Source organism: Syngnathus scovelli, chromosome 4 (genome assembly GCF_024217435.2).
Source record: "Syngnathus scovelli strain Florida chromosome 4, RoL_Ssco_1.2, whole genome shotgun sequence".
NCBI classification, from domain to species: Eukaryota; Metazoa; Chordata; class Actinopteri; order Syngnathiformes; family Syngnathidae; genus Syngnathus; species Syngnathus scovelli.
Window position 1 is genome coordinate 20,374,699 of NC_090850.1, and position 15,752 is coordinate 20,390,450.

The following is a 15,752-nucleotide window of genomic DNA, read 5'->3' on the forward strand; positions in this document are numbered from 1 at the left end:
CGACACGATGTTTTCACACGTCACATAAAAATAACAGTGCAAACTTAATTTGCATGTTTTAACAACTATTTCTCCAGATTGCGGAAATCCGACGTCCGCGGTATTTTAGCACCGCTAATTGCTCTTCCATCGTCTGCCTCCATCCCAACCTTCTCAGCCTGACAGCTACTTGAAATTCATTTTTAGAGCCAATTCACACTTCCTCTTTGCAGTGTGGCATGTTAAGCTCTGCCAAGTGGAGCGCTTCCCCCCCGACGGAGGTGCACAAAGACATCATCTGCTCAGGCAGCCTGCCAGAAGTCGTCGCCACGACAATAAGACGTAAAACGAATGGACGCGCCTTGCCGTCACGTTGCGCCTCATGCGTAGCGGTGCCTCGTCATCCTTCGAGGCCAGACGACAAACTTTGAGCAGCAGTGTCGCCAAATGGCGGCCGGGCTGGTAACTTTAATGAACAAAATACAAAATGTTGGCAGGTGACAGTTGGTGTGCAGATCACACAGCAAGTTGTGTTGATAGAAGTTGACTTTTGCATGCTAACAATGTTAATTGCAAAATTCTGCTTTTATGGAGAATCTTCTGCTGAGACCCGTAAGGACCGCGGGGGCTCTCTTTGCCCTTCCCCGGTCTCGCTGCATGCATGGCAAGCAGCATGCTGGAGGGAGGGAGGGAGGGGAAGAGGAGGAGGTGAAATGTGGAGAGCGCAATGCAAATTCATGCTGACAAGCGGCGCAGAAAAAAAACATGTTCCGACGCGACTCGGGGGAGGACCTTGATATTTGCCAAAGTCAAAAGGCGGCCAACGTGCCCGCCGCAGCCGCCGGCCAGCCGGGATGTTACATCACGGCACGGGGCACGTGTGCTACAGCGTATACATATAGTAAACAATTACAATGGAGAGTCAATGAGCTTTAAATGTTATTCACACATTCTTAAAAGTCATGAAAAAACAGAATTTCAATAGCAATTCCTTATTTAATTACTTAATTTATTAAACTAATGAGATTGTCTTGTTATTGTTTGCTAGCATATGTTAGCTTCAAATGGCTTTTTTTAAATGAGAATTTATAGCTCAAATTGAACTCGTGACCCGTAACAATTGCAGATTAAAATTTATTTGCATGTTTTGGCTTTGCGGACCTGGCACGGCATCAAAAGTTGTAAAATCCAAGTCCAAAAATTACAAACCTTGCCGGTCTGGTTTAGCCGCAACTGCTTATAAACATTGACATATACAGTAAGCAGCTATGAAATTACTATTTATTTTTAAACTCAGTCAAAAAGAAAGTTTCAATTTGTAACATGACATTTGGTATAACGATTACTATAATGACACAAAAAGTCTCAAGAATCAACACAAGACAGGAAGTCAGCCATTTTGGGTAATGGTCGCCATTTTAGGGTCATTTGGCTATTTCCACAAGTTCAGACAACTGCAGATAAATGACTTTTTCAAGAGTTATGAGATTTTGTTTGTTTCTATATGGAGATCATCCATACAAAACAGATGGGTGACACAACAGTGCGGCAAAAAATTCTAATTGTTCGGGTTCACCAGCACGGCTATGAGCAACATAGTTTGAAGTTTTTTTTAGGTTCTAAAAGCGTTCAAATAAAATTCCAGGCTGTTTCGTGACGGCGTCAACCTGCTCTCTTCAATCAACATTCGTCTCCCGCGGGTTCCTTAGAGCAGCTCAACAAATCCTTCTGTGTGGGAGGAAGTCAACCTGCGTCGTTGCAAATCCGGGACAAAAAAAAAATGTAATTAATGCAGAGTGATCCGGGCCTCACAGGCCGATGAGTCACATGACTTGCCTAAACCTCGTGCAAAGCCTAACTGGGAAACACAGCCCGCAGCATCCAAACAGAACCCCCCACCCCCCCCGACTCATCTTGATTCTGTCACAGCATTGAGTTAGGTCCGGCTTTGGTCACGCTACGGATTTAAGACAAAAATAAATAAAAACTTGTAATCATATTAATCACGCGTGGTGGTATGTAACTCCTGTCAGAAGCTCAGGTGGACATCTTATTAAAAGCTGATTAGCACACATCCTGCTCATCAGGATTACTTCAACATATCTTTAAAGGATGAGGAGTGTTCACGAGAGTTTGGACCACAGATCATCAGACTACAGCAGTACACACATATGACCAAATTTGGACATTTACCTTCTTATGCAACTAAGCAGAGGCTAAATTATTGAATGACTATAAAGATTATCCTGATTATCATGCGGTGTGGCGTGTGATTTGTTCTACTACTGAATTGCCGTGAATACTTTTTGTCCTGATACGTTTCCATCACAAATAAAAAATATTGTCACTTTCACATGTCTACTCAGATGGAATGATTTATTCATGATAGCATAATAAAACAATGAACATTGAAAGCACTGACAGTTGAACCGAAGGCCTCTCGCACACTCACACTAACTCTCACACACACGCTCGCACACATCATGCACCACCGTCCCCCAACTGCCCCCGTCCGCCTTTATTTTTTTAAATTCTGTCCCAGTCAGTCTTTTTTTTTAATCCTTTAAATATATTTGATATAAAAAAAAAAAAAAATCAAGCCCACGTATGATGAACCGTTCAGAGGCTGCTCCAAGTCCTCGTCCCGTCTGCTCCTCCATTTCCGCCACTCATGGCTCCTGGACCCCAAAAAAATGCTTCGAAATGCAGAGGGAAGAAAAAAAAAAAACTGGGATAAAAGAGATACGGCACTAGAAAACTGGTTTGATAACCTCCCTGAAAAAAAGGGCAATTTCAAATAAAAGACAGTGGTGGCGTTTTTGTGGAGCTCTGGAGGACTGGAGGCACTTTGGCACAGAGCGAAGGCCCCACACCTGACACCACGGCCAGCAGAGGGAGGAGGGCGAGCGACTGAGGCGGCAGTGGGACATGCAAGGTGGATTGGGTTGGGGGGGGTGAGCGAGCACCTGACAAAGGTGGAGGGAAAAGGCCAGCCTCCCCTCCACTTAATGCCGTGTTCAACAGAGGTGGAGAGGAAGAGGAGGAGCAAGAAGAAAGAAAAGAGCGGCCAATTGGGCAAAAGCTTTACAACACCAACAGGAAGTGGGTCCTTTAAGGGAAGCTGGCGGGTATCTAGGGGTGGAGGGGGGGAGAAAAGTTCACTGTGGTCCCTTGGTTTTTAATCCCCCCCTTCCTAAACTCCCCACCCCTATCGTCATCACCCACCCGCCGCTTCACAGGTAGAGCTCCTTGGCTCGGATATGCTGCAGCTTCTCCCTCAGCATGCGGAAGGACGGCCGCACCGTCGCGTCCAGGGTCCAGCACTGCTTCATCAGGTCGTACACCACCGGCGGGCAGCCGTCGGGGGCGTCCATCTTGTAGCCCTTCTCCACGCGGGGCACCACCTCTTTCAGCGGCTGCCAGACAAGAGAGGCCGTTTGCAAAAAGTGAACAATGCTGCCACCTGCAGGCTAAGCCCTCACAGTCCAGGAGCACAATTGTAAAAATCTTAAATTGAATTTCAGTGTCATTTAAATTGTTTGATTCTACCAAATTTGATTCATTCGGGTACTCACAATTCGAGGGTAAGGCACACGGCCGAAGGAGTAGATCTCCCAGAGGAGGATTCCATAACTCCAGACATCTGACTTGGTGGAAAACCTCTGAGGGGGGGACAAAAAAAAAAGTGTTGCCAAAGTGAGTCAGTTTCCCTGTCTGAGTGTCTGAAAATAATTCTCACCTTCTCCCTCAGAGCTTCAGGTGAGGTCCACTTGACGGGGAGCTTGGCGGTGTCCTGTATGGAGGAGGCCTCCTTGGTCAGGCCAAAATCGCTGACCTTAGCGATGTTGTCGTCCGACACCAGCACGTTGCGGGCCGCCAGGTCTCGGTGGACAAAGTTGTTGGCTTCCAGATACTCCATCGCCTCGCATACATCGCTGTAAAGCAGGATTTTTTTTTTTTTCTTTCACAGGAAATGAAACTTGCAGTATGGAAGTGCAAAGCTACACAGAAGACATCTCACAGTGAGAACTTGAGTAAGCAGTCACCGCCGAGCACAGTCCGTCCTCGGGAGCGCAGGTAGTCCACCAGGCTGCCCTGTTGCGCAACGGAGGTAACGACACCTTTGTTAAAAAAAATCATGAATCGAAGTTGGAGTTTGACCGACCTTGGCCATGTACTCTGTGACGATGTAGAGCGTTCCCCTGTCCTCCACGATGACGCCCAGCAGCTGCACCAGGTTGTTGTGTCTCAGTTGCCTTTGCAGACATAAAAAAAAACATCAGATTTATGTAGAACGGATTCGAATGTATCTGAGGAACTGGAGATGTGACTCACGTCATGACTGAGGCCTCGGCGATGAAAGCCTGCGCCGTGGCGTCGTTTTTGATACACTTCACCGCCACTTTGTTCCCTCTGTAGTCGCCCACCATTACATCTGACAAGACAGGAGGAGAACCCGGGCTAGAAACTCCAAGTTGACATCCTTAACTCTAAGGTGGGGGGATTCACCTCCAAACTCTCCCTTGCCGATGGTCTGCAGGAGTTTCAGCTCCTTCCTGTTCAGGGCCCAGCCACCTGGAAGAGTGAGGAAAATTAAATAAAATAAAAAAAGGCAATGATGGATCAATGAATCCAAATGTCCTTACTCCTGGAGAACTCATCCTGCGCCGCCACAGTGCCCTCCATCAATTTTGGCTTGATGAGGCTGGTGCACAGGCCGTCGGCATCTTTGGTGTAGTGCTGCGGGAACAGAATTGAACAGCTTTTAAACGTACCGTCAGTTTTGGGGACACCCTCAAAAACAAAACTTCTAAAGTGTGTCAGATGTTTCTGAGGTCTTCCCTGGTGAAGAGAACCTGAAAGTCGCATCGTTAAACAGCTTTTGACTTTCATCTTGTGCTTTCTTTGAACGCATTTCCTTTTGTCTGCTACAAGAAACACTTCTCTGAATGTCAGTTTTTTTTTTTTTTTCAAGTGTTCGGGGAAAACTTCGCCTCCCTTTGCTGTCACTGAGCAAAAAAAGAAAAAAAGAAATTCCCCGAGTCACAAGGATGACTTACCAAACATATGCAAATGTGACATTTAGTTTTTTTAGTGTTAATGTTCAGATCCTGGCTATAATCTAATCTACTGCATTTTAACTGGCTGCACAATTTGGAAGTGGACGACGTTTAACTCTGAAGATGCTATCCGATTGGCCGGTGATGACATCATGGGCAAAGCTGCATGAACTCCACTGCAGAGCGTCAGCGCTGCATGTGTGACGCGACAACAGGGACGTGGATGAGAAAGCGCCACCCGTGGGAGGCGGACATACTCATTTCGGGAAACGGCGATTACCAAGTCGCGCATGGGAGTCAACGACAAATTCCAAAACTGCAGCATGACCAATTGGCCGAGTGGCTGCGTTGGCGATTACAACCACCAGGTGGTGCCGTTGTAGCGAAGGAAATTCCCACGTGGCTGAGCGCTGCGAACAATGCATTACGCAACACTAACACGAAGATGAAAGATCATTTAAGAGGAAAGTGTGATTAAAGCGAGCGGCGTGTGTGACATCACAGGGGAGTCCCGCCTCCTTTTCAAAGTCTTTCGCAAAGGAGGCCTGCCGCGACAAGCCGACGGGAGCGAGGGACGGTCGAGCCGGAAAATACACACGCTAAGAATGCGAGGAATCCTCGGCGAGTGAGGAGGGAAGACGCAGTGGGAAATGCAGGCGGGGAGAAGCTATACATAGAAGACGAGAGAAAAAAAAAAAAGAGAGGAAGGCGGGATAACAGAGTGGCGAGGTTTACACAAGGACGGCGGAGATCCAGCCCGGAGGAACAATAATGATACGGAAAGAAAAAGGGAAAGGCTAAGATGGGGAACAACTAAAAGTTGGACACAAAAAAAAAACATTTTGGCTAGGATTAGGATTAAAAACTAATTGAAGCAAAGTTGCCTTTATTGTTATGTAATCTGAAGGCAAGAATTTGGACTTTACCTTGAAGGTACATTTCCATTGCCAGCCCAATTAAAATCGCACCCCATAGTTTGAGCTCTTGAGCTTCTCGTTATCTGACGGGATGAAAGTCTATCCGCCCGCCAGCCTTGCAGATAACAGCTCAGGCGGATTTTTTTTGGAAGAAAGCGAGATGTTTAGTCAAACCCCACCGGGAACTCCCGGTGTGTCTTTTTCAGTCGGGTGCCCGAGGTTATGTAACGGCGCTAATAAATAGCGGCACAATTTGAATATATTCATTCGTCATGCTAAATAAAGTAAGCTAGGTCGTATGTGTGGATCGAAAAAATGATTCGCCGTGTTTTTCCGGCTCACCTCCACCAGCTGCATGAGGTTGTCGAAAAATTCTTCCTCGTCGATGGAGAGCTTTCCGTTGTGGTAGATGATGCGGTAGTGCTCCACCTTGCCGTCGCAGCTGACGCACAGCGTGTAGTCGCCCGGGTAGTTGGTGCTCTCGCGTACCAGAAATAGGCCCGTCTCGGGAGGGTAGAGCAGCCGCTCGGCTTGCTCGCGGGTGATCTTCCCGTGGAACCAACTGAGGGGGAAAAAAAAAAAAAAAAAAGATTAAGTGCTGGAAGAATATTCCTCATTGTTGACGTCTTGAATTGTTCTTCTGAAATTAGCATGTTTTGAGATCTCTTCTGCAGATGCCTTGGTTACCACGGCGACAGGGATGACGAGTGATGCGAGTTTTCTTACCGGCCCAAGAGAGTGTGAAGAAACCAAAACACACTCCCAACCACAAATTACCCCCGTGTCAACTTCATTCGAGTAAATGAGAGCGATCAATGCTAATCTGTGCTAATGCTAAAAGTCTGCTTAGCTTTTGGCTTTGACTTGCTGGTGGAGAAATAGTGGGACTAGCTAGCTAGATAGCCAGATAGCTAGATGGATGGATGCATAACGGCGCAAATTGATTTAGCCTGTTTCTCGTGGCTGCTGGTATCCATCCCTCCTCGTCGTTGGCCTCCGCCCGCAGACAGCGCGAGGCTTTGTGGCGAAGCAGATTAATGCGTTTCTATTTGATGAGATCAGCGCAGGCTGCCTCTCCAGTGAACGGCGGAGGGTCTACAGCCCACAGACATAATTATTTTAATTTCTTCTTCCCAATATGCCTAAACCTATTAAAAAAAAAAAAGTTATGATTGCAATATAAAATCCACCAGTTATTCATAAGCCACTCAACAAGCTGCTTAACTATTTCGGTAAATCTGCAGTGAGCAACAGGAAGTTTGTTTCCCGTGTCGTCAGTCGGTGATGTTGGTTATGTAACAACCCCATTGGAGCGCCGGATGACCCAATGACCCAAAAGCCGAGCGTTGTGATGCTCATAACGGGGTTCAAAGGAGTGCTGCACTTTCAGCTGATCGTTTTATGGATCGGCAAATGAGGCGCGGTGTGGAATCAAAACACCGTTATTTGGGTCAATTTCTTCTTTATGGCTCATTTGCATGTTGCTCTTGTCTCATGTTCCCCCTTTTAGAAATGTTTCTCTCTCTTCCTGTCCTAGCCACCCTTCCCCCACCCCCTCCAGGCTTTGCAACTAGTTACAGTGAGAACGGCGCAAAAAAAGTCCGAGAAGTGAAGGAGAAAAAATAAAAGTCAACTCCCATCAAGACCAGAAAAAAGCAGGAATTGATTTTAACTGGTGGAGGCAGGAATTTAATATTTGCCTTTCTTTTCCATAATTTTTGAGGAGCTTTTTTGTTCCACCAACTTACGGCATGAGACTGAGCTTCCCTCCTGATTTGACTCCTTCTCTCTTCTGGACATAGTTTGCTGGAATGGTTCCCTCTCTGCCCACGACGTTCCTCGCTTTGTACCAATTAGGATCCTGAAGAGGAGAAAAGAAATTCTTCAGCCGACTTTAATGAGCGTTGTAGTCAGAGATAGCGAGGGCCCGCTTACCCTGGTGACTCCGATGATGGTCAACACGTCTCCTTTGCAGAAGGGCAGGTCCTGTTCGTTGGCCGTCTGGAAGTTGTACTTGGCGACGCATTCGGTGCCCGTCGACCACGGCGCCTGCGATGCAAAAAACCCCAAAATGGCGTCAGTACCGACCGACCGACCAAACTTGTTTTATGCTGGTGCCGCTTACGTGAATCCCAGACATGATGAGAGGAAGTGGGCAGCAGGTGTCCTCGGGCAGGTAGCGCTCACTGTTTACTTGGTACCATCAGAGCTGTGACGTAAATAAAACCGAACGTTAGCTCAAAATTCACGCGCATTAATTAATCACCGCGTCATTCACCCCAAATGACTGCTTTCAACCAAAAACAGCCTCTTAAATTTCTAGAACATTTCACCTTAAAAAGTCTGACCACCCGCCCCCGCGCTGTAGAGCATCGCACTTTTTTTTGCGAGCAGTCAGGCGAACAGGAAGTTGCCAGTCAAGCGAGAAGGAGGAAGTCGTAGAGTCATATTTTCCATCGCTCTGCATGAAGCGGGGAGGGGCTGACCGACGACAGCATCCGTACCCGCAAAGGAAAGCGATATTTTGTGAAGACGAGCTCGTAAGGCTCGGTGAGCATGACACATTCCCTGGAGAGTCGACGACGGCGCTGCGGCCACCGCATCCTGTGTTGACACGGGAACTGGCCCGCTTGCGGTCGATGGCGGATACAGCAACAGCTGCGTATTAGCCCCGGACCGCATTGTGAGGCCAAAGAGGGCTATTCTTAACTGCCGCCGCTCTGAGGAACGCCTTGAGCACATCAAGCAGCACGCCGCCTAAACATCACGACCAAATTAGTCAAGTGCTCCTCTTTTCTTGGACCCATTGTTCAAATCACATGGCCCTCACACACATGCATGAAAATCAGATTCATGTCCTCAACAATACTTGCCATTTCGAATTTGTGTCGTACAAAAGGTCATGGAGCAAAAAAAAAAAAAACTCCGATTGTCAACACAGGGACACGTGGAGGTCACGGAGAGAGATGCTTGGCTATTAAGATGTTCTTTCGTTATGAAAGAATGAGTCATCTTGTGGCCCATCTCTTAACATCGTCTGACACACCAATGTGGGTGTTATGCAACTTTAGTGCAGTCCCCGGGTAAATGTGGTTTAATTTTTTAAAAAGAAATGTACGCTAGCAGAACGCAGCAGCCAGAGGGTTCATGGAAAACTAATTTGGGGGGGGGATACTAAACAGTGTTTCTAAAAAACTGAACCCTTAAGAGACGACAACTTGGGCGTTTGATCATACGCAAGCGTAAACATTTGTATCAATTTGTATCAGGCTTTACTACTCGGACTATTGCGCAAGGCGGACATGAATGACGATCACTTCCTCCTTTGCGTCTAAATTTGTCTCCGCTCATTGTGACGTTGTCATGGCGATGAGTGATGCAACGGCGCTCTTTATTGAAGGAGCACTATCACGCCCGTGCGCTCAAACTAACTAGACCACGGCAAGCCTGTGGATTGACGATGCCTTCGTGTTCCTGCGGCTGCGTTGTCATTTATACTGCACGCTTGACGGTGATGTACTGCTATACCTGCATTGCACCGCCCATCCCCAAGCTTTCAGCCGGATGAACATTTGGCCACAGGAGCAAAAAAAAAAAAAGTTCTCAACGCTACATATAGAGCACCACTTTAGCAAATACCTAAGGTCAAAGGTTAATCACCAGTAAATCCAGACTAAAAACACAATGGCATGTTTACACCCCACAACCAAAGAAACACAGCGCCAAGTTTTTCTTTTAGCCGATTGCTGCTCTGTCAGCTTTTTACCGTTGGTGTAAATAAAAGCGTAAACAGAGGAATCACTAGAAAGGGCCCGAGGCCTAACGGAAAAAGTTATTGTCAGCGTCTCAAACCAGAGTGACAAAACCGCAGGCATCTGTGGCCGATGCGAAGCGGGCGTTATTTATATCGCGCTTCTTCCACCGTGAGTACACGACCAACGCACAGGAAACAGAAAACAGAACATCAACGAAATACAGGGAAACAGATTTATCGCAAATATCTTGCTTTTTTTTTTTAACTTGCTGTTTGGCCCAGATACTAAGAAAAAAAAAAAAAAAATGCCACACAGTGTCCTGAGAGAAATCGAATTGATCAAGACTCCAGTTGCGCAACAGCCCCAACAAGGACACCATTATGTACATTTCCAGTCAACAACATTCCTGATCAATCATGTGTTGGGGAGAAGTCACGTTAACTTTAATATACTGCCCTATGATGTCGATGGGTGGCTAATAATTTGGATATTCAAACCTCCCGAGTGAAATGAGGTAGTGGAAATAGGTGCGTGGAAAAAGCCCCCGAGAGAGATGACAGAGATGTAAATAATGGCGAGATGTGGCTTTGTGGGATGGAACATAAACAAATTATTTGCTGTTTGCAAGGTTTCATTTGTACGGAAAGTCAAAACGGAGATATGAGAGAAAAAACATCGTGAAGAAACAGGAAGACGCTCACTTCCTTTCTGTTACGTTGTTTACTGTCTTCAGGTCTACGCTGAGGATTGTCAATCGGTGGTCCTTGGCGGTATTGCAGGCGGTCCGCAAAATTGGAAATAAAATTAATTTATTATTTAGACTTGATTTACTTTGCAGCTAATTTTCTGTAACGTTTCCCCATCCAATATATAATGATAATCCAATAATAATATAATAAATCATATTCCGCCAAAGCAGTGGTCCCCGAGTTGCTTCTGGGTTATAATGGGGTGGTGGAGAAGCAGACGGGTGGGCTGACAGACAGACAGGCGTGACGTCACGGAGCGACTGGCCGCTCGGACTCACCGCTGGCGTCGGACAACAAAAGCAGGCAGCCAGGAAGTGGAAGAAAGAAAGGAAGAGGGGTTGGCGGGCGAGCAGGGGGGAAGGGAAAGGGCCCGCGACGGCTGGGCCGCAGAGGGGGAGGAAGGGTGAGTGATGCTGGGCGATGGCGATTGCTTATTGTTTGAGCTTGAGCTTCAGAGTCTCAGTGCGGACAGACACAAACACACACACACACACACACACACACACACACACACACACACACACACACACACTCCGGCTATTTATATCTTCTCAATGCACGTCGGGGTAGAGGCAGCCTGGACTCGCTTCTAGCGGCGCATACATTATGGAAATGTTAAATTCAATGAAAGACTCTGTTTTCCCTGAAAAAACATTAGATTTTGAGGGGGGCTGGAACGGATTAATATCATCCCCATTCATTCCAATGGAGACAAATGATTTGAATTACAAGAAATGAACAATTTCAAGTCGTATTTCAAGACACAGCTGTATAAATGGAACGGATGATCGGCAACTAACAACGAATTTGCGCACTAGCGCCACCTGTACCCCGACACATGCCAATATGTCGTGTCCACTGCCGGGCATCTCGAATATTCTACTCTGGCGACCATGTCAAAAGGACATCGGGTAGTATCTTGGAGGTGACGGGGAATGTGTGTGTGTGTGTGCTGCCTCATCTCCTCTGCTAGCAACACATGACAAGTCTTCCATTGAGGCCGCGGGGAAGAGGAGGGAGGCAAAGCGCATGCACGCAGAGACACAAAGAACATCATTAGCAGCAGACACAGCCGGGTGCGGGCACAATATGTCAGCCCCAAATCTCGTTTAATAAAGAGACGCATTCAGCACCAATGACACCATGGCGAAACACCCACGTCGTGATGAGAAGGAGGAGGCACGTTGGCAAAAAAGGAGTAGAAAGAGATGCTTCAATCACATTTGGCTCACAAGACAAGATTCCATGTGAAGGACACCCGAGTCAGACTTGGAATGATCACAAGACAACTTTAATTCATATGCAGATGTTGACGCTATCTGCGGTTTCTATTCCCGATGATTGACACGTTTCTAAAAAAACATCTTTGGTGTTGGATTAAAATCCGACTCAATCCACGCATGTCTTAACACACATGGGAACGGTTAAAACTGCCGGGAAGTGTTCGTAGACCGCTAGTTAAAACGGGAAAACTGGAGATGTTTTTTTTTTTTTTTTTTTGATGGCCGGCTGGCATCTGCGTATTATCGTCGGATTGGATGCCAGCTCTGAATAATGGAACTTGCGTCGCGTTATGCCAGGACTCTAAATTATTCATTTTCTGTGCGCAGGCAAGCATCGGCGCTCAGCGTGGGGCACTCACCACTCGGAGGTTCACACACACACACACACACACACTTGCTCACGTACGTTTCGAAAACAGGAAGTGAACTACTGCGGGGGCATATTCGCTTACATCCAGGAAGTGAATATCTTCCACCGTTCAACATGTCAAGCGGAGGTCTTTGTGGTTTGGGGGCGGGACTAATTAATGCTGCTAACAAATAAAAATATCCGTGCTCCTTAAATGTGCAATAGATGAAAGAGGGAAAAAGTTCGACAATGGTGGAACCCCCTCGAGAGGAAGATAATGAGGCTGGCACTTTCTTTTTACGGGCTACGTTTAGAAAATGTAACCTAATTATCCGGGAGACGACTGCTTAAAACATCCACTCGCTTTATGATAAGTCATTATTTTTTACGACTCGTGATTGTGGGAGCAATCCGAATAATCGGATCGCGTGAAACGATTCCCAGTCGGTATTTTCCGGGGTGCCCGGTGGGCTCTGCTCAACATGTTGGTCGGTCAGCTCGGGAGAAGAAGCCCTCGCAGGCTTCAAGTGGCGGGGGGGTGGGGGTGACCAGACGCTGGCACAGATGGAGAGTTTGCACCCAAGATGGCGGCCACAATGCCACCATTCTACGAGGCCGTTAGCGATGAGGGTCTTGTAAAGAGGGCTCGGTCTGATCAACAGAGAGCGTGAAGGAACTGAATCGACGAGATGATTCACTTTTATTCCCATTTCGGTTTAGAGTAGCGTCATCTAATCAAGCCACGGACAAGTCTCCGGTTACATCGTCTTTGAAGCTTCTCCCCCGAAAGCCATGTGGGAGCAGAGCCCAGTCTGGCTTAGGTGCTCAGCAGGGGGGTAATGGATCCTCGGCGGGCCCGTTTGAAGCCCAGCCGAAGTCCGCTGACCTCAACATAAAGAACGAGTTCACGTTGCCTCCCGCGTCTGCTTCTGATGCCTTTAATCACCAGCAGAGCAGGGATTCATCATCTGCTGCGGGTTCGCAATGCCAACGCAGCACTGAGGAGCACCAGGACATCTCAGATGGTCCAAACCCATATCACTGCATCGTTTATTTATGGCCCTTTAATTAGGTATGACAGTTGCTCTCAACTGGAGTGCGTTGATATCTCATTCCTGACTAAGAAAAAAAAAACTTCATGACGTTAGCAAGCCAGACAAAGATGTGAGTGGATAAACATGACTGGCCTCCCAAAAAGTCCTGACCTCAACGCGATAGAACAATTCTAGGGTGAATTCAAGTGGGCATGACTGGGAAGCCAGCGCCTGGCATTCTTGTCCATTATGAGAAGGTATGTGCGTATCAGCTGCTGAATAGCTCCAACAAATTGACAGCCAACGAGACGAACTCGTGATTTCGCGTGACGGCGGAACTGTTTCGCTTTTGTTTGCATTTTTTTGTCCAACTACGATATAAAACCGGAGCTTGAAAACATCTCGACACGGCATATCTTTCCAAAGTGACATCGCCGACAATTAGTCCAGCGTGCACATTAAACGTTTTTTGTTATCCGTCCGCCAATCTCCGATCCCGTTTTGCACGCCTGCTGCCGTTCTTAAACCGACCGGGCAACGCAAGCGTTGATGGACAGCGAGTGGATGCGCCTTATTTACGAGAAGCCTCCACTTCGCATGCCAATGAGATCGGCGCGGCGCAGCGGAGTCGGAAACAAAGCTCGACTCCAAGCTGCCAAACAAACATTAATAAAGATGACCTCGCAGGCTTACACATTTCTCCTTCACATGCCTTCTGGCGAGTCAATCACGTTGGAAGCAGAGCGAAGAATTCAAGTGTAAGACTTGACAGATGGAACAAACAAAATGTCTCGGCAAATGTGACGACCCGGCTAAAGTGATGCTGCCTCACATACTGTAATTCTGCTCCGAAGAAACTGTGGGTCAGTCTTTTTGTAATCCAAATGCCATTTGATTAGGATCATCCATTTGAGCACCAAATAAAGATGTAGACCACTTCGTTAGCTGCTAAAGCTAGCAGAAGTCTTATATGCATGTAATGTAGATTTTTTTACACACACCGTGTGACTCAAGAGTGAATAAAAAAAACATTGAGCTGAGCAAGCACATTGGCCCCTCCTCGCTTATGGTTGGAGCTAAGAAGGCTCCTGAAGCCCTTGATGGTCGTGCCCTGGCTTGCAAAGGTATGTGCGTATCATGACTTGAAAGAGCAGGCAGGACAGGAAGCGAATGAAAAAAAAAAAGAGGCCTAAAATGTCTGCAGTCGAGTTTTTGAAACATTCAACAGAATGTAATCAATACGGGAGATGGCCTGTTAGGGATAAAACTAATAATCAGATCATTTGTACGTGTTTTGAAATAAGGACGTGTTTTTTTTGGGCGATGAAACAAGATGGGTAAGATGCCCTCTTGGTCCCTTGAATGCAAAAACACAAGGCTGCGGGTTTAAAAATAAACAGCGGCTGTGCGTATAATTGTATGTACTGTAACAGTCAATTATTGCATTACGCACAATGTCTCCCGCAAAAAAAAAAAAAAAATGCATCCGCTAGTTTCTACCCATAATATGATCATCTATTCAAATAAATGCAACAAATAGCCTGTCAAACGCACCTTTAGTGCTTGACCACAAAAAGCTTACCGCAAGCGAAGCGTCCGATAATGGAATCAGGGGCGCATCTTTGATGGTTCAAAACTAGCGGTGGGCGTTGTTAGCAGATGCCAACGCAAGAATAGCTTCGTTTAAATGTTTTATTTTCAGAAAATGAAGGCAGAAAGATAGAAAAAGAGGGCGGGCGTGTGTCTGTGTGCGTGTCTCCGCTAATGCAATTATATTTTGTGGTGAGCTAGCGGCTAACGGTAACGTGTTTGACGCTGGTTGCGCTTTAGCAATGAGTCTTAAAAAAAAACCAAAAAACATTGCATTACAATCTTTATACAAACAATGGCTTCTCTCGTCTCGTTTAGCGCCGAGTGAAATTAACCACAACGAGAGGAAAACAGTAACCCGCAGAGACAGAGAGGCTAAAAAAAGGCTAACTCACCCCGAGAAAAAGCGTCGACCAAGCGGGCTGCGACAAACTAGCGACGGTGGTCCATGGGGGTGACTGCGGCGGGGAGCATCCAGGATCGGCTGCTGCGGCTTGAATTGTCGACAATCCCAAAAACGCTGCGTGGACTTGACGTTACTTTGCGCCCTGTCGATCATGTGTGTTTATTTGTATATATGAGTGTGTATGTGCGGCAAGGCAACAAGAGAGAAGGGCCTTCTGCTTCCCGAGAGGAAATGGTCTCCGCGCATGCGCAGCCGAGCGATTAGCAGCTGGCTGAGCTTCATGGTCGGCGAGCACAACCCAGCGGCCAAAATGGCGGCCAACACAACAGGCGATAATCAACCGATGGTCGACTTGTTACTAATGCCAACTTTGTAAGTGATTCTCTTTTCTCTAAAGTAAATAAGCCTCATTTGCAGGGATACGGGTCATTCCAGAAATGAAAAACCTTTCACCACCCACAGTTTACAAAATATTAACCTAACATTTTTCCATTCAAAGCGAAAACTTTACAAGTCAAATTTAAATATGACTTATAAAGTTTCTGCACCAAATACGGTTGCAGGCCGTGTCAAAAGTTTTTTTTTAAGGATGCTGAAGACCACAAATGGACCCAGGGACGTATGTTCTCG

At 46.8% G+C, this 15,752-nt stretch overlaps 1 protein-coding gene across 1 annotated transcript; it reads right to left on the minus strand.

The window, feature by feature from the left end:
* Positions 1 to 2,336: 2,336 nt before the first annotated feature.
* On the minus strand, positions 2,337 to 15,367 carry LOC125967270 (tyrosine-protein kinase CSK). The gene is made up of 13 exons (XM_049718204.1): positions 15,112 to 15,367; positions 8,082 to 8,165; positions 7,892 to 8,005; positions 7,705 to 7,817; positions 6,299 to 6,518; positions 4,626 to 4,719; positions 4,489 to 4,554; positions 4,315 to 4,414; positions 4,145 to 4,235; positions 4,001 to 4,074; positions 3,719 to 3,914; positions 3,555 to 3,641; positions 2,337 to 3,395 (listed from the first exon to the last, which is right to left on the minus strand). The coding sequence occupies exons 2-13, from the start codon at positions 8,094 to 8,096 to the stop codon at positions 3,213 to 3,215; spliced, it is 1,353 nt and encodes a 450-aa protein (XP_049574161.1). The 5' UTR covers positions 8,097 to 8,165; positions 15,112 to 15,367; the 3' UTR covers positions 2,337 to 3,212.
* Positions 15,368 to 15,752: the final 385 nt, after the last annotated feature.